The sequence below is a fragment of the Ischnura elegans genome, chromosome 1 (assembly GCF_921293095.1).
Source record: "Ischnura elegans chromosome 1, ioIscEleg1.1, whole genome shotgun sequence".
NCBI classification, from domain to species: domain Eukaryota; kingdom Metazoa; phylum Arthropoda; class Insecta; order Odonata; family Coenagrionidae; genus Ischnura; species Ischnura elegans.
The window spans coordinates 38,807,136-38,826,051 of NC_060246.1; the positions used below are offsets into that span (position 1 = coordinate 38,807,136).

At 40.2% G+C, this 18,916-nt stretch overlaps 1 protein-coding gene across 3 annotated transcripts in view; it reads left to right on the forward strand.

Annotated features, from left to right (window-relative positions):
* The window catches only part of LOC124158974 (ras-related protein Rab-3), a 251,557-nt gene that overhangs the window by 212,684 nt on the left and 19,957 nt on the right, over positions 1-18,916 (forward strand). For all 3 annotated transcript variants that reach the window (XM_046534442.1, XM_046534434.1, XM_046534427.1), the window contains exon 2: positions 16,444-16,683. In XM_046534442.1, coding sequence (XP_046390398.1) covers positions 16,444-16,683 — 240 coding nt within the window. The remainder of the gene's footprint in view (positions 1-16,443; positions 16,684-18,916) is intronic.

An 18,916-nucleotide genomic window follows, 5' to 3' on the forward strand; every position in this document is an offset into this window, starting at 1 on the left:
CTCCAAAGTCTTTCAAAGGAGTCTTGGACGCCGTAGCGACCATCTTCAGAGGCTCCCATTGATTTGAATGTCCTCGACGACTTCCGAGGAAGCCGAGGGGAAAAACGAGGGCGGGGAGAAGTCGTGGAGGTTAGTGAGAGTGGTGGATGGTGTATGTAGGATCAAGAGACCTGGTTTGTGGTCCAAAGTCTCCCCATCCCTCCAGTCTTGCCTCTCCTTTAGCGGAGCAGCGCCTTCGTTGCCGCCGAAGTGAAAGTATGAAAAAGATTCCGGGTGGGGGGTGGAGGGAATTTTGTCTACAGATCCCGGATGCGAGGCTTCCTTCCCTCTCTTCTCCGGCGCCCGACAACGCGCCGCCGCCTTCCTTCCCCTGGCCCACCGCGCCTCTTGCCACCCTAAAAAAATCACTCAAATTCGGCACCACCCTTCCTATTGCTTTCCCTCTAAAAATCAGCTAGGCTGAGCCGATCAAAGAGAAAATCAACTTTAAGGAATTGTTCCCAAGATATTCAAGTAACACGCTCTATTGTAATTTTACGTGAAATATTGCTGCAACACTAGTGTCATGTAGCCACATAATATGAATAAAATTATTGTAAATTTTCTGGATAACTAGCGCAATCGTAGAGATAGAGAGCTAATGTCCAATATTAAGTAGGGTAGGAGTCTCAAGCCCTTTCTTTCAGCCATTTCAGCCTACTCCTTGAGGGTTTTGAAATACTGCTATGCTAAGAAAAGATATTACAGTCATGTCTAATTTTTTTAAATTTTCATGTGTTATATCCATTAAAACCGATATGTTCCCCTCCAAGATATATCGCAAATATGATGAAAGCGTTCAGGCTAACCATCTCAGCGGATCGAGTTTAAAAACCAGTGGTCACAAACAAATCATCACAGGAAGTCTCCTGCTTGGATGAAGTATTGATGGTTCTTCAAGGATTCCATCTAATCTTGTTGGTCAGAATGAACATCGATCCGCGGCCCCTTAGGAGCCTTTCGTCAAAGTCAGACTAACGGCATAGTAAGGTTAACCTCCCTTGTTTCTTCTCTCAAGGGATTAAATAACCCAACCTCCAGCTTTCCCTCCACCAGATAGCTCACCCTACCAATACAACGAATTACAACGATGGAAGACTGTAAGCGGTGCCACAGAAAATTGATGAAGATCAAAAGGATATCTCGTGAGATTAATATGGATGTCTCAAGACGAGTAATTGAGAAGAAGCCCTTTGAAAGTTTTGACAAGAATACGGGACAACTTAATCGGCCACCTAATGAGGCACATCGGTCTGATGAAAACAGTCGTCGACGGAAAAGTGGATGGGAATAACAGCAAAGGAAGGCCTTGGATCGGATACATGGAGCAGATGATTGAGGGATGTAAAACAGTAGAATTTTATGAGTGTTAAAAGATTAACTGATTGGAGAGCTGAGAGGAGAGCTGCGTGAAACCAATCTACTGATTTTTGACTGACTTTCGATGATGCAAATGGCCATCGGTACGCTTAGTATTTGACAGCAATGCAAAAGCGAATTAGATTCCCGCCCGCACCAGGGGACTTTATTTGACGCCCCTCTTTCAACCGAACCACTCCCAATCTTACCACATTCCTTCTCCCCCACTCCCGCGTTTTTCACCATGGGAAAACTTTCTGTCTCCCCGCGAAGAAAGAGGGAGCGAGATAATCGATACCTGAAGGCTTGATACTAAGAATATTTTTCCCACAGGAAAATTTTAATCCCTAGCAATATCGATTTTCTCCTCAAACTGTTATTTTTACGTTACCATCAAGGAACACCTCCCGTATTCACTAAATAACTAAGTTCAAAGTAGTATTTTTTTAAGTGACAAGATAATGGTGTATATCTACGGAGTCACCCACAAGTGTAAAATTTCAGAGGAAACAAGCCATTCCTCTTGAACTGGACTCAAGCCGTCATTTTACGACTGGATCGATTAATTTAAGAGGAAGCATCACTCAGGCTCACCGTTTCCTTTTCGTTGCATTTTACTCGTTTAAAACATTCTCTTTCCCATAAGGTTTGAGAGCATATAAACTAGACCCTCTTCAACCTTTGCGTTTATATCACTTTTGAAAATGTAACCACGGTTTTTACTCAGAAAAGAATTTTTAAATATTCGAGATGAAATCAAATGTTATTAAAGTTATTCTACAAATATCCCGAAATTTTCAAGATGAAAACTTAAGTTTTAAAGTAGTTAAGTGCAATAGTAATGCATAACCAAAAAAGACAATATATTCGCTCTGGGAGTGATGCGTCCTCCCTAAGTCTTGGTGTAATATTGAAGAACCTAAATTGACTTCAAATTCCAATGGTTTTTCCACTTGTGGGATATGGAACAACTAGAATTTAAAAACGCTAGGAAAACCCTTAAGTTTTGCGGCACTTCGGTTTCACCGCACTTAAAGTCACTTCGTCGTCTGTGCCGCACCGACACAGATGTACCACACAGATGTACCACACCGACACCACCAATGTAACCACAACCCTTACTATTCAGGCTAACTGGGCAGGATTAAGTGTTTGAAACGAAAATGTCCGTCGCCCTTTTACTTCACCTTGGTTTCACCCAAAAATAAAACCTTAAAGAGTCAACAATGTGACCGGTAGCTGCTTCCTTCCAGATATTTCATTAGGAATCAACATATAAGTGTACCGAAGAATGGGAGAGGAATTAAGAAAGAATAGAAGAATACCCACTGGACAAGTTATATCACAAGACACAGCAAATCGGGTAATATAAAGGCGGGAAAAACTTAAGGAGATGTCCCCCGAGAAGGACCCAGGGATAAGTAGTTGAGTGATTGGTAGAGGAAAAAAACATTTTAACTGCCATGCACATATACAATCGGAATGTTAAGGAGTACTAAGCAATGAATGAAAACTAAAAATAATATTTACGTTGACTGAATCAGTGATTCAACCCGAAGTTTATATAGGGGAATTTTCATTTTTTTACTTAATTAAATGAAACGTGATTACGAATGCCAGTGTTAATGGCTTATTCTTCAAATTATCCTACATTGAAAACCTTTTACTGGTTTTGTTGTCATCATCACTGGTCAACAATCCTAGGATTGGTTTGGCGCAGCTCTCCACTCAGTTCTCCTATCAGCTAATCTTTTCACACCAACGTATTTCTTCTCTTTCACATCTCTCTTTACTTGTTCCATATATTTTGTTCGGGTTCTTCCTTTTCCATTCTTGCCTTCCACTTGTCCTTCGACGATTGTCTTCATCAGGCCATCATGTCTCAAGATGTGGCCTATAAGGTTGTTCCGTCTTCTTATTAAGGTTTTCATGAGGCTTCTCTTCTCTCCTACCCTTCTTAGGACTTCCTCGTTACTAATTCGGTCGATCCATTTGATTTTCATCATTCTTCTGTAGCACCACATTTCAAAGGCTTCTATCCTTGCTTTCTCCGCTGCGGTCATTGTCCATGCCTCACTTCCGTATAGGAGCATACTCCAGGTGCAGGCTCTTATAAATTGTTTCTTTACTTCCATATTTAGGTTTCCCGCTGTAAGCAGGTCTCTCTTTTGGTGGAATGCTCTCTTCGCCTGGGCTATTCTGCTGATAATTTCTTTCTTGCTTCTCCCGTCACTAGTTATCTTGCTTCCCAAATAACAGAATTCATCCACCTCTATCAGTTTTTGCCTCCCTATTTTAATGTTGGTCTTGACTTCTTCTCTTCTGCTGCATACTAAGATCTTGGTTTTCTTCGTGCTTATTTTCAGTTGATATCTACTCATTACCCTACCCATATTAACCAGAATATTTTTCAAATCCTTCTCTGTTTCTGCTATAACGGTTATGTCATCGGCAAATCTTAGCATGCTAATTTTTTCTCCATGGATATTCACTACCAATTCCTTTTCTTTGATTTCATTAATGGCTTTTTCAATGTAAACGTTGAAAATTACGGGTGACAATGTACAGCCTTGTCGCACTACTTTTACAAATTCATACTTTGAAAGAACATAATACCCCTGCAAGTAAGTTAACAATCCAGCTGATAAAGTCAATCAAAACTGCGAAGCTAAAGTTGCCCTACAACCTGATAAGATTTCAATGTTTTTTTCCAAAACAGATGGCCATATTACACGTATCCAGACACCCTCTGTTACCAAAAAGATGGAGTTCCACGCACAGACCCAGTGTATATATCCGTCTCCACTAAATCTCAATCTTCAAGGCTGCAGCTATTTTTCTCAATTTTCTTCCACTGATCCCCGCGTCTCCAAGCAAACCCTTCCCTTTCTTGTGTGACATAATACGACTCCTCCCTCCCCCCAACTACGCTCTTCCTCCTTTCCCATTGTGCCTCCCCCGCACTGTGTTTTGCCGTCGCATTCGATTCTCTCCGAGAGAAACCTCTTCGTCCCAGACATCCATTCACAACCAACACCCACCCCTCGCCTTGATGCCCTCGAATTGTGACCCCGACGCGAGATTCACTATTCGAACCATCTCTTTTTCCGCCGCCTCCTCGCGTTTATTTTTTTCCGTCTTTCATTTCCTCCTGGCTTGCCTATTCAACCGCGCCTTCTTGACTTTTTGCCCTCGAAATGGAAGAAATGGGCGGGAAAATGCTCGCTCTCGGACCTAGGCCTGGACGACATTAAAAATTCTGTATCGGAATACCATTATTTTTAATGTCAATAGTTACTCATTATGATAATTTATATCGGAAAGGTTAATATCACCTTATCAGCCCCGGTAAAATTATCACACTAAAAAAATTACCTTCCGATTTAATTTCAAGATGAATCGGGTTATAACCGATCAGGGGCAGATTAAGGTCGTTGTTATTGATGGAGGCGCTTCATTATTTGCTATGGCGCATTGGTGATATGCAAATACTCTCAGCGATAACGCTTCTGAGGTTTGATGTGCGTAGGTATACTAGTGGCTTTAAGTCATTCGTCAATTATTTTAGAGCTTTGTTTGTTAAGCTGGAAGACCGGCTAAAAATAAAAACTTTCATTGGAGAGCCATCTCAAAAGTTACCTCGTTTTGAATTGTTCTAGAAATTACCCGTCCGCTGAGACCCTCATCGAAATCCGAAGATATAACGTAATATCGGATATTTATCCGATGACATATGGTGATATTTATCGGTTCATACCTTGCGGTATTTTATCGCGATATTGTGAATTTTGCTATAAGGCGAAACATCACGATTTTTATGGGACCACCATTCATCGCAAAGGTTCAAAAATAATTGTCGGGTACCAGGCACATTTATATCTCTTTGACATTTTCCAAAACTTCGCCGATGAATCGCCCAAGCCTTATCTAGAACCATTCGCTTCTTGCACAGCATATATCTCCCTAAACCCGCAAACCAGCACAGCATCTTTTACTTCTTTCTCCAGCTTGCTAATCCGTCGAATACTTTGAGAGAGAAAGAAAATGAGATTGATCGACAGCGATGGGATTAACCTGATCCCCTTGATCGCCATGAATTGGGCTGCCAACGGTATTGAAAATATAGTTCCTAATGTTACACACTTACGTATTTATTGTCCCGTAGCGGTTTCAACGTACTTAAGTCATCTTCAAGAGTGACCCACCTCATTCACACCATGTTCTCTCCCGTCAAGAAGTCTTCAACAGATTTAATTTCAAAGTGATCGATGAATAAGTTGAGTTAATAAGAAGAAGGTATAGTATAAAATATATGTTAAAGATGTGAGTATGGCTCTTGGTCTCTAAGGATAAAGCCAAGGGCATTTGAATGGACGTTAGGAAAGAGAGAGTAAAATAACAGGTATTGTGCGAAAGAGTGCATGATATATAGGAACAACAACGTTTAACGTATCTGTCTACACCAATTATTAAATTCGTTTACGTGTTTAAACCTCTTTGAGAAACTAAATACTCAAGTGTGGAACATTACGAGGGGATTTATGTATTTAGTATGAAGTAGAGTGTGTAGGCACCGAAGGGGCTTAAGGAATAGAGGAAGGAGCGGAAGAGTGCGAGGATGGAGAGAGAAATTTCGATGAAAGGAGCGAGAAAAGGAAGGGGAAGAAGAGTAAGAGGCTTATAAGGAGAAAGGAGAGACGCGGAATCCGTTCGTCTTCTGTCTAAACGAGGAGAGATTCGGCGTCCTGTCCGGGGAAACAAAATGAGAGGATTGTTTATCCCGAGATCCGTCTCCGCTTCGACTTCAGGCCATATTTATTCCCAAAGGACTTGACGGATACATTGATGGTGGAGGAATTGACTCCCTACTGCATTGGTAAAGATAACAGCACTGCTATTCTTCACGGAAATCATACGGTTAGAATCGTTTTTCTCCAGAACCATAAAGGACTTTAGTAAATGATAGTCGTAATTTTTTCATTTTTTAAATACTTGCTTTTAATATGTAGACGGCTGGTGTCACAACACCCCCTGCCGCACGCTATTTTTAAGAGACTTGAGGGGTAGTATGTAGACGTAGATGAATACGGAGAGCGATTAGGCTGGTTACCCAGCAGCGTGAAATCGCCGCTACTATACGCCATTGCTGGACAACTTGACTTAAACGGTGTAGATTCTACCATCAGTAAGCTCTTGAAGTATATTAAATAAAAATTTTAAGGATGTCAAGTTTTAGGTACGACAGGGAGAAAGTCCAATTATTCAATATCATCAAAACGTCCTTTTTTCCCTGTCCTAGTCTCACACATTGAGCGGAGATATAAAAAAAACTTCATGAAATTAATTTTAATAGTTTGGCCATTAATGAGCATTTATTAAGTCGAAGACAATTCTTTTCGCTCTCGTGCTAAATTTATGAAGTAAGTCACTTTTCTGCTTTTGAATACCGATTATCATACGGCGCACTTAATTGAATAAATTATTATATACATGATGGATTTCTTTACATGCTCATTCCATTCCTAATGATATCATTATTATGAGTCTATGTCTCCGGGAAGAACCCGTATCATCCAACTTTGTGATCTTTGTGTTGAACAATATAGCTCCTTCTTGTCAATAGGATAATTACACCCCTGCGGAACAGAAAAGGGGCAGGAGGAATAAAGGGGAGAAATCATTTAAGACAGGAAGCTAGTAGCCTCGTTATTGACCGATTACCTGCTTCGCTATTCCATCCCATAACTAATGAATCCCTCTCCGGTATCCACATTTAACCGCGGGTTTCCTATGGTATGGGATCAAACTAGTTTATTTCTGCATGGCAAGTCTGCGCAGTCGGAATCCAGGAATGAGATAGACGACGAGAAAATATGAGGCATAGGTCACTGTACCCACCCCGTAACTCATTAGATACTTCCCGTGGTCATTGTATTTCACCTATCCATGGACATATCTGACTCTTTGAGAGAGTAGGAGTATAGCCACTTCTTTGATGGCATATGGAAGCGATATTCAGCCGTTAAGAACGGCATAAATATACAAGTACAGTTCTTTTCAAACGAAAATAATGTTTGCTTCAATGAGAAATATATATATTACGCCACGTAGCCTCTCTCCGTCTTGTATTTCCTTCCTTATGAATGTAATAATGTAGAATGTAGCTGTAGCGATAAAGCTAACGCCACCTAAAGCAAAGGGTACGGGGATACGAATTTCAAACTTTCAGGGTAGACGGGCAAGATTCTTTTCCTTGGTCACCTTGAATTTCGAGTATCTTCGTTTGGGGGTGCTCAAAGGCTTCAACAACGATTTGAACCCGAGACCCGTCGTTCAATGGCCAAGCACTCGACTCACTAAGGTTACCAAGCTACCAGCTTCCAGAAATGTATCGACTCCAATTTTACGTACTACGGAATGTAATATTAACCCCTAGTGTAAAAGTCTTACATTCTGTTGTCTCAATATTGTCACAGGTATCATACCAGATCGGGAATCGGGAGATCCGGGTTCGAGTCCCGGCTGAGACAAATCATTTTTTTCACAGCAAATTTCACCCTCAGAGCAAATAATAATAATTAATTATTAATTATTTAATTACTCCACACACAAATTATATGACAATAGCAGAATTGAGTAATTTTAGGTAGCCGCGAAGGATAACCTGTTTGAGGCTACCATCCAAAATAATAATACATTATGCTTTACACATAGTGTAGCTCATTTTGTGTTACCTTGATAATTTATACTAACAAAGCTTAAGTGCGTACATGAAAAAAACAACTAAAGTAGTATTTATAATTCATTTAAATCAATATTTTATTACAATATTTGTTCTACACTTTCTTTAGTGAGAAGCCAAGAATGTGCATTTTGCAAAAACTTTTTCAAAGACTTTGAAATAAAGCATGACTTGGGTAACAAATTAAAAACCTTTGCTTCTACGTACAAAAAACATCTTTTAAACAAAGTCAAATTTGGTTGTGGTAAGGGCACGCTTATTTTACTTACTTAGCAGCCTTGCGCGTGACTGCGTAAAAAGTGACTGGATTCAAGGAGAGCTACGGAATGTAAGATCATGATCGATTGCGTACTTCATACGATGTTGTGGAGGGTCTAGTTAGCTCGACTTTTAGGGTTAGTCTCATGGAGGGGACTACTTATTCATGCATCCTGTGGAGTTCGACGTAGCGCGTGGAGGACAGGTCGACGGCCGAGGTGATCGGTCACCACCTCTTCCGACCCGAGCCCTAAAATTTGTCGGAGTCCATCCCCAGTCTCTCATTTACCCTGGAGACCTCTCTAGGGCACGGTCCCCTGAGGTACCCTGACCACCATCACAACCCCTGTCCCCCACTTTCTCCCCCCCAGGCTCTTTCACTTCTAAACCCTTGGAGAGGTTACCCCGGCAGCTCTCCCCTGGACAATTAAGGAGAACCTCCGCGAGTGAAAGGGTAACGTGCAAAGGAGTGAACTCTGAAAGGCGACGCTCAGCTCCAGCGAGCTGTCCCCGACCTTTTTCAACTTGCCCGTACCTTTGGAAGCTCATTTCCCTCCACTAAAGTCTCCCTAACAGTCGCATCCCTCTCAGTATGGGATTATGCACGCCATGCTCCCTCCATTAATCAACTTTTTTTGCCTCATGGGGCCTTACTTTAGCTTGAAACCCTCTGTTCGACATAAATACTAAAGGAGAGGTTCAGGAGGTTGATCTCTAGAATGGAGGATGTAGGGCGACGCTAGCTATATGTACACCGACTAATGTGCGTAATTAACTTTTACGAAGAGGAAAAAGAAAGTATGTAAAATAGAGTAATAGTTATTAAAATCTAAAAAAATATTAGGTTTTTTTCATGGGATATGATTTACGGCCTCAAGGGCGGCGGGGTACAGTCATCGCAAGCCAAACTGAAGGTCGTGGGTTCGAGAACCGCCGGGGTAGGTTATCCACTATTCAGGGCATGGAAATTCGTGTTCGTCCATTTTTATTTGTAGTAGCCCCCGATGATGCATTGTGCAGTTTTCGGGGTAATGAATATATATAAAAAGATAAATGAAAAATAAAATAGTTAAAGCTGATTTTAGGCCAATGCACTAGCCAGGTACGATGGAATCACCGATAATCATCTAGATTCCAGCTCAAATATTTCAGGATTACCTCCAGTCGAATTCATTTATGAGCGAGCCGTAGACAAATATTCATCTGGCCATAAGCACAACGCCAATGCCGATATGTCATATTCGGGAAACAGGAAATATTGTCTATCGTTCCATTTTCATTAACCTTGTCAAAGGAAAATATTTCAACACTTATGCGTTCACAAAATATCTAACGGAAAGAGTGGAAACAACAGATTTTAATGTAACATGTAATAAAAAAGATGTTTAATTTTATTGTTCCAAACGTGATTTCAAGTTGAACTCAGCTATGTAATTTCTATACAGTAGTCAAGTGCTCTGTAAGACAATCAATGGTTGAAATAAAGTAATCCACTACGAAGAGTCTGCGAGCTTGACGATGGATTTAGATTCAGAGAAATGGAGGATGATAAAAATTAAACCCCACCATACATTAAAGTGCGCTCCGGATGATGGATAACATCGTGACATATTAAATCCCGGCCCAAAAGACATTTTTCTTGCATAAATTTAAATGAATTTTATCCCTGTTTACATAAAATATTATAATATGACAGTAGCTTTGTAAAATTTTCTTTTCGCGTTTCTCTGAGTATTTAATTGTCGCGTAAATCTCAATTTTGTGATATCACAGTCATTGAGGGCAGTTTTTGCGATTACGGTAGTCACGATTTGAATCAAAAAGCTGATGCCACTGAAATCACCGATTGGTGTTTGCGTTCCTTTGCATAATCCTCTACCTATGATACGCGAGTGGGAGATAGGAAGGAAATCTTCGCCGACAGCAGTGGGGGCGAGATTCAGGATGGAAAATCGATTCTGGAAGAATGTGGGACGCTTACATATTTAATGCGCTCGGGGGCGTGTTCATGAGTCGGGCAGGGGAGGCGATTTCCAGACAGTGAAAGTGTGGAAGGTGTTCGCGGGGCTGGCGAGAAAGGGAAACGGCGTGAGGAATCCAGAAATTTTCAAAAGAGTTCGACTCGAGACGTCTGACTGGATCCCAAAGAGATTTCCTTCCCTCTCCAACTCGCCCGTTAAACCACATACATTTTTCCACGACCACTCCTTCGGCACTCAAATTTTCGTCTGCGAGAAGCGGTCGGAATACCCGGCGGGTATTATGTGACATTTTGAATTAATAGAAAACGTATTTCAAAACAAGATTTTTTCAGAAATAGCTGCTCCTTATGCCCATTTACACATTCACCCTCACTCTTCCAGATTGAAACCACAGGTCGACAAGACCACTGTGGCATATTCTTAAGAAAACTTTTCGTCTACCTACTACATTTGTTGTACCTACTACACTATCAAACTACGGTAAACTTAGTTTTCACTTGAAGATGCCTTGCACGTAGAAGGCAACATTAATGCCGGTTTAATCATTTGGCAATTTACGCAACTTATGCATAGCGGTTAAAGAATGCTTTTTGTGAGTAGCTCAAGATTCTATCCCATTATATAATTTCAAAATCCAATTTCATTGTTGGAAATATAAATTATATTAGGATATTTAACTACGAATAAATGGCTAGTAATGGGCGAAAATATTTTCTGCCGGCAATACGCCACCAAGCTAACGCCAAATAATTGGCACTTAAATTTCAAGTCCAAATATTAAAAAATTTCTACTAGATAAGAACTTTAATTCCGCGGTCAGTTAGTGCACTAATTCCCTTCGAGACAAACATCGTAAGGCGCGAGAATTTCCTTTAAATGGAATATTTTCTAGAAGGAATGGATAAGGATAGAATAAATCTCAGTAATCAAGTCCACTCAACTAGAATACTATGGGAAAGCGTTAATAAGAGCAAAGGAATAATATATTTAATTTAATAATATGCACAAGGTATTAATCCCAATAAAGTCTGCTTTGCTCTCGTCTCAAGTTTTCTACCACTTGACAATGGTATTTCGCATAATGTTTTTTGCAAACGACTCATTTCCTCCTTCAATTTAGATGAATAAACGTCAAAATCAACCAAAAGGACGAATTAATTCAGAAGCTATAAACTATAAGCAGAAAAAAGACTTTTAAGAGATCCAATATAATTTTTACAACCGATATTAATGTGTAATACTGTCCCCTTAGGTTTTTTAGACCAAAATAGCTTGAGAAGAAAGATCTGAGGTTTTCCCGGCGTATGATGTTGTTGAAGTTATTTCGGGTTTCCCACCGGATAAGGTTCTCCATCTCTGCCGACGTTTCGATGGTCGTGTCGTCCATCGTCATCAAGCCCTGATGTCCTGAAGCCCTGATAACTTCAACAACAAAATAGCTTAGTTATAAATAACATATTCCTTTGGCAAAATTTTTGTCCACCATTTGTCCACTTCCTAATTTTTTATACTCAATGAAGCTACACACCAATAGCATGCGAATCTTCCAGGTTACAAAAACCGATATGGTAATGATGCGAAATCGGTAATGAAAATCAAAAAGCAGATCTTAATTACAGATGAGAATCATAGTGGAAATTTCCTTTTTTTTTAGATGACTGATATCCAAATGAAATCCGTGTCAGACATATTAAGTAATTTCATAATAATTTTATATCACCAGCACAGATTAAATTTAAAAAATCATGAAATTGAGAGAAAACTCAGCTTGAAAGATCGTTTGAAAGAAAATAAATTCCCCAAGGCCGTTTTTATCAGTTTTAGCCGTTTATGGTTATTTTCTTTCTACTGTTCAACGGCCGTAGATCGTTCAATCACCTATATCAATTGAAAGACCATGATGACAAGACGCATCCACCGTTGCCTCCAAAAGCGCAAGGGATCTTCAAATGTAAACTAAGTGTACTGCAGTTTGATAGTGTCGCGAATCCGCGACCAAATGTAGTACGTAAATAGACGAAAAGTTTGGAGAAGAATATGTCAGAGACCGGCTTCGGAGTGGATACTGGATGGAAGACAACGACTCATCCACATGAAAAACTTCCCCAAGAATACGGTCGCCTTCATCCCAAGTCCCCGTGGATTACCTCGAAGACAGCGAGCCCCTCCATCCATCCATCCCCCTTTTCGCATTCTCTCGCGCGAAGTCGCTACGTCGGAAACCATTTTTTTCTCCTCCGGGGGAGAGGCAAGCGCTTTTCGCTCTCTCCGAGGACTTAAGATGGACAACACCTCCAAGTATGGATTCAGAAGCGAGCGACGCGAGCGCATTGCTGGAGACATTTCCATCCCAGCTACACCATTCACACAATGAGTAGGAGGCAACCCTCAACGAGTTCTTTGGAATTCTGGCGGACGTAAATGTGGCTCAGATGCATATGGCAACCATTCCACTTTTTCCCATTTAAAAAATTTCTTTTTTTTTAATCACACAAAAAGATGTAAAATGTCAACCCCATCTAAGAGCGTAATTGAAAAATGTTTACATCAAACAATTATTACTCGGAATCTTTTCCGATATCGTTCAGGATAAAAAAGGACAAAATGCGAGTGAGAAGAAGTTCCGAAAAACAAAAAGAACAATATAGCGATGTCGATTGAGAATAATAAGTACCTCAATAGTCATCCCCTAAAATATAAATAGGTAGTAACTTTCGTTGTACCATCCATTCTTGGTTTGCTAGAGGACCGGGCTCAAATTCGCGAATTCCCGGTTGTAGTTCAGTTCAATGAAAATGAATTTTCTCCTTGAAATTTCCAAGCATCGAGATCAAAGTTTTATATCAACATTACCATTTAATTCCCATAGAATGAGTTCGAAAACTTATGACTAAAAATAACTGCTTTTTAGTGTGATCCTGATTTTGTGATTATCTAACTTTCTTCGTGACCGTCGTTCAATTTGTGCCATTTAGTGAGAAAATAAATTTAATGTTTGGAAGGAAATTTCTTAGCTTTTCTACAAAAAAACACACACTTTATTGCCGACTAGTTTCGGTTACACTGTACCATTTTCAAGACTAGTGATACACATCAGAATTTGCCGGTGTATATACTCTGTGGTCGGGTGATTGGAGGGGAAGGGGAGAGGTAAGTGACGGGAATGGTGAAGGAGGGAAGGGATAGGGGAAAAACCAGAGGTAGTTACAAAGAAGAGCGTGGGTTGGCGTCACAAGGATTTTTTGGGGTGTAATAGTGGAATGTCTAGGAGGGGGGAGTGGAAAGGGAAAAGGTGGTCATTAGCAATGGGTTCTTTCCTCTTTACAATTTTTAAAATTTCCAACTGTTCTCTGATGTCCAGCTGTGTTCCTTTTTTGACTCGGTGCAGCAATTCCGGGGTAAAATCCGCTTGGTGGCCTTCCTCCCGAAGATGGGTAGCGAATTGGGACATCCCAGTGTTGTTGTAGTAATCGCGCCGGTGTTCCTCCACTCGTACGGTCAGACTTCTTCCTGTTTGTCCTCTAAAGGGATCGACAAAGCTCTATGCATGCTGCATAGAGCTTTGTCGATCCCTTTAGAGCCCTCAGATCTCCTTTCAGAAATTACCACCATCAAAAAAATCGCGATAGCCAATGGTTACACCGAAAAATTGATCAACGATTTGTTTGAAAGCAAAAAGAGAAAATTCTTACTCAGAGGTATTTACTCTACCACCCCCACGGATCAACAGTCATGGCGACGTATAAAATATTTAGGCCAACCTTCTATTAAATTGGAAAAATTACTCAAAGTAATCAACATAAAACCGGCCTTTTACAATAATTCTAACCTGAAGAGCATGCTACCTTCAGTCAAGGACCCCACTGACTCAGCCCTCAAGAGCGGGGTCTACCAATTAAGGTGTGGTGATTGTGACTCCAAATACATAGGACAAACAGGAAGAAGTCTGACCGTACGAGTGGAGGAACACCGGCGCGATTACTACAACAACACTGGGATGTCCCAATTCGCTACCCATCTTCGGGAGGAAGGCCACCAAGCGGATTTTACCCCGGAATTGCTGCACCGAGTCAAAAAAGGAACACAGCTGGACATCAGAGAACAGTTGGAAATTTTAAAAATTGTAAAGAGGAAAGAACCCATTGCTAATGACCACCTTTTCCCTTTCCACTCCCCCCTCCTAGACATTCCACTATTACACCCCAAAAAATCCTTGTGACGCCAACCCACGCTCTTCTTTGTAACTACCTCTGGTTTTTCCCCTATCCCTTCCCTCCTTCACCATTCCCGTCACTTACCTCTCCCCTTCCCCTCCAATCACCCGACCACAGAGTATATATACCGGCAAATTCTGATGTGTATCACTAGTCTTGAAAATGGTACAGTGTAACCGAAACTAGTCGGCAATAAAGTGTGTGTTTTTTTGTAGAAAAGCTAAGAAATTTCCTTCCAAACATTAAATATGGAATTCTACAAAGTAAAGGCCTCAACAATTCAGTGCAGAAAATAAATTATTCGAAATATCATTGCACTCGGAAACGAGGAAAACATACCGCATCGCGCTCACAGTTGTAACAATTATAGACACTGATAACTGTTTTCCGGGGATATCGGGAGATAGTGACACTTTAGCGCCTAAAAATTACTTTATTTTCATACGGAAAGGTGAATTGGACTGCTGATGTGTTCTTCATATAATATTATCAAAATTTACCAATTATTTCCGAGATATAGCCCCAGGAGCCCTAAAGGAGAGGTCATCCAAGGTCGTCATCACTTGAAGATTTGATGGCAGCGAAGTTTCAAATACACCAACTGAATTTTCTCGTATCAACTTCTCATGCTTTTCACAGTATTTACATTAGTTTAACTATTATTTTAATTAACCCCGATCAAAAAAATATTATATCTTCCATATTGTACATCTTCTGAATTGAAACGAAGATATTAACGACCCAAAAATAGTTCCAAAAAATGAGTAAGGATGCCAAAATTTTAAAAAATTGAGATTATACATCTCCACTCAACTTTGTCAAATGAACAATGCTTTCAGCCATCTACTGAAGGCCAAGAAATGACGCAAGTTCTATTTTCCTCCTATATAATTATCATTTAAAAACCTACTCCTGCAGTGCAAATATAACCCTTTTCTTTGCTCGATTTCAGCCAAAATATAAATCAATCAGTTTTTTGCCAGTCAGCATCATTATAAAACACTCTCAAGGGAAACTAATTTTCATAAAAGAAAATGAATGAAGAAAGGACATTACCATATCCATCCTAAAAGCCTTATATTATTTGGAGATTTTCATTTCCTCTTATAATGAAGGAGATTTTTGTAGAGGAGGCGACTGGAACTTGTTCTAAAAAGTCAATACTTAAAAAAATAACAAAAGGTTGGTATGAGTAAGGGGAATCTCGCTCCCAGCATGAAAAAAAACTTCATTAACGAATGCATTTTTTCCTGTTCTTGACGGTCGAAGTGCATTCAAAGGCGCACTGATTTCTCGCTGAGTCTCAAATACATTGCATGAAGAAGCGGAGATTATAACCATGCTTTAACATGACTTTGGTGGACAAGATTTATCCAAGCAAAATTACTCTACTACCGTAGTCTTCGCAATCGTCATACCTGTTTACATTTTTCACGTTAACCTAACAGTTTCATAGCACATACGATCATGCCAGAAATCGTATGTAAAATTAATACCCCAAAAGCATAAAGAATACAAGACATTATAGAGTAACATACCATTGAATTCCTAAAATTTGTGTTTATTTCCCAATCCAACAATGAACTGACTTTAAAACGGTGCGACCGTATATATCGAATTAACGATCGATCCTTAACCGATCCTTAATCGATCCTTAACCTGTCTCCTACATTTTCCACCACTAATTTTATATGATATTTATTATCAAGTGATACGTTACGCCTGTAAAATTAGCGATGTAAAATTTTGGCACAAAAATAAACATCCAGCTGGCAAAATTTATCATCCCATTTTAACTATACCTCTGACGCCTCTGACCGTCTTTTCTACTTCTTTTGCCCTCCGACAGATGGCGGGAGGCGGCGGCGGGCAGCAAGGGGAACCCAAGTGGCAGAAAGATGCGGCGGACCAGAACTTCGACTACATGTTCAAACTGCTCATCATCGGGAACAGCAGCGTGGGAAAAACGTCGTTCCTCTTCCGCTACGCCGACGACTCCTTCACTTCTGCGTTCGTCTCGACCGTCGGCATCGACTTCAAAGTGAAGACCGTCTTCCGGCACGACAAGAGGGTGAAACTGCAAATATGGGTGAGCCACTTGAAAATACTAAATTAAATTCCACGCCTTTGTGCCCTTAATTACACTCAGCATTGAAATTTCTTTCCCTCCGACCTGAGCCAATACCACCTCCCTTAAGGAATGGACTGGCGAAGAGGGGAAGATCCTTCCCGCATGTAATAAAACAAAACGTCGTTAAAATCCCACAAATCCGCTCGTAGAGCATTTAATGTAACCTCTGTTCCTCGATCTTTTAAGTTTCGAAAAAACAGTGTGTCTCATTTCCAAATATGGGAACGTATAATGTATCCCAGGGAGCTACACAGTTTGAGGAACGGGGGCAGAACTTCGACTGTCCACTGTATGAGGAATCTGACATATTTCATTCAATTGCACACTTTTTAATTTAAGCCAGAGTTATTTTGTATTTTGATCATATTCTAGGTTTATATTATATTTTAAAATTTATTTAAAAACTTAAGTTAAGCGCTTTTTAAATTAATTTTCAGACATTCGTCAAAACTCGAGGTGGCAGCCCTCACGGTGTCTTATATAGTAAATTATATAGCTGTACCAAAGAATTATCCCTTCAAAAAACAGTCACATTCACTCCTGAATAAAACTGTGTATATTATGGCGCTTGAAAGGTTACTGCTTATCTAAATCTTTATTATTCCAAGAAAAGCTATTTTTGTGAAAGAAAACGTTGACCTCACATCCTAATCAGGATACATGATTGGAAGATAAATTTTTTGCGTAGATAGAAAATTTCTTTACTAAATAATTGAATAGACTTTGATGTGCCGACAGTATATGTTGAGTATTTTTTCCATGGGCCAATGAGTCTGGTCTCACGGGCCAATGAGTTGGCGGCAGCGTCGCGGCGTGGACTCGTTTTCGATACTCGCAGGGCGCGTTGCCCTAGGATAGACCCATTACATAGGTATGAATTGCATTGATTCTCACCCAAATTGACTTGAAAACTACCATAGTAGTGTCTGCAACCAGCTTTGCTTTCCGCTGGAACATATTTAATCAGCATTTTTATTTCGAAACGTACGGTTACAGTTGTTCACTTGTTTTGAATCCTTCTCCATTGAAATATATTTAAAATGAAATATCCCCATGGAGAAGAGGTAAGCGTAAAACCCTTTGGGATCTTACCGCAAAATTTATTAAGTTAACTTTTCTCATTCCTGTCTTCTAGGTCATCTTCAAAGATATCTCACAAGCAACAATTAACCAATAAATAAACAAGAATCTCATTCCACAAAATAAAAAATGAATTCCAGCATTAATAATTGAAAAATATGCACCGACTATTTTAAGGCTTAGCTGTATCATTTCTGAAGAAAATTTCAATTTAAGACTGTAAATAATCGAGGAAATACCGCAAAGCTCCAAGAATGAAAAGTCATATGTATCTTGTTATTGCTATCGTGTGAAACATCGGCTTTTTGTTCTTAAATACGATGTGATGAACTTTCACCCCGAGTTCGTTAAATTTCACCTAGTTCAAGGGGTCGTCGTCGGCAGACTCACTTGTTGATTTCCCTGTTGGCGAGGGAGTGGGGAGGGGTCTAAAGGCCCTGATAACAATGCCTCGTGCCGTCTCCTTGTCAAATGTTTTGGAACCGCGCCACCTGAAACACTTGAATTGCAATTTTGAACATCTTTTTTTTCAACGGAAGAGTGACGGTTAAAAGGAGATATCGAGATGGAGAACGTTCGTTAACGGCTTTCGCAGCACATTAAGGGAGACGATTTACTGCCACACAAATATGCAACTTCTGTTTCTCCATACAAATGTATTCGTGAGCCTCCATTCACCAATGCTGCAAGCTATTCACGCTGTTGTCCTTAATCGTAACGATTTATTCTATTTTTTCTGCATAAAGCAAACGGCAATCTTGATTCCACATTTTATACAATCCCGGACAGTAAAAATCTTACCACCCGAGAGCCGAAAAGTTTCTTATGTCCCGACTTGGTAATGCCGCTGAACCATGCGTCTGCTGCAAATAAAAATAACCAATAGGAGGGACGAGCGAGGGCCTTCTTTCCAGCCGGTCAAAAAGAGTTTTGAAGACCGCGTTTTGACCCGCTATTACTATGATGGGGTGTGAGCCGAAACTATTAGCCCCCGCGCGAGAGAGAATTCTCCACGCAGTTAAGTAACGATGCTTTCTGAAGCCGTCCTTTTCATCCGCAGGTACCATTTTTGAGGGTATCCCTTGGCAGAATATTTCCGAATAAAAAATCC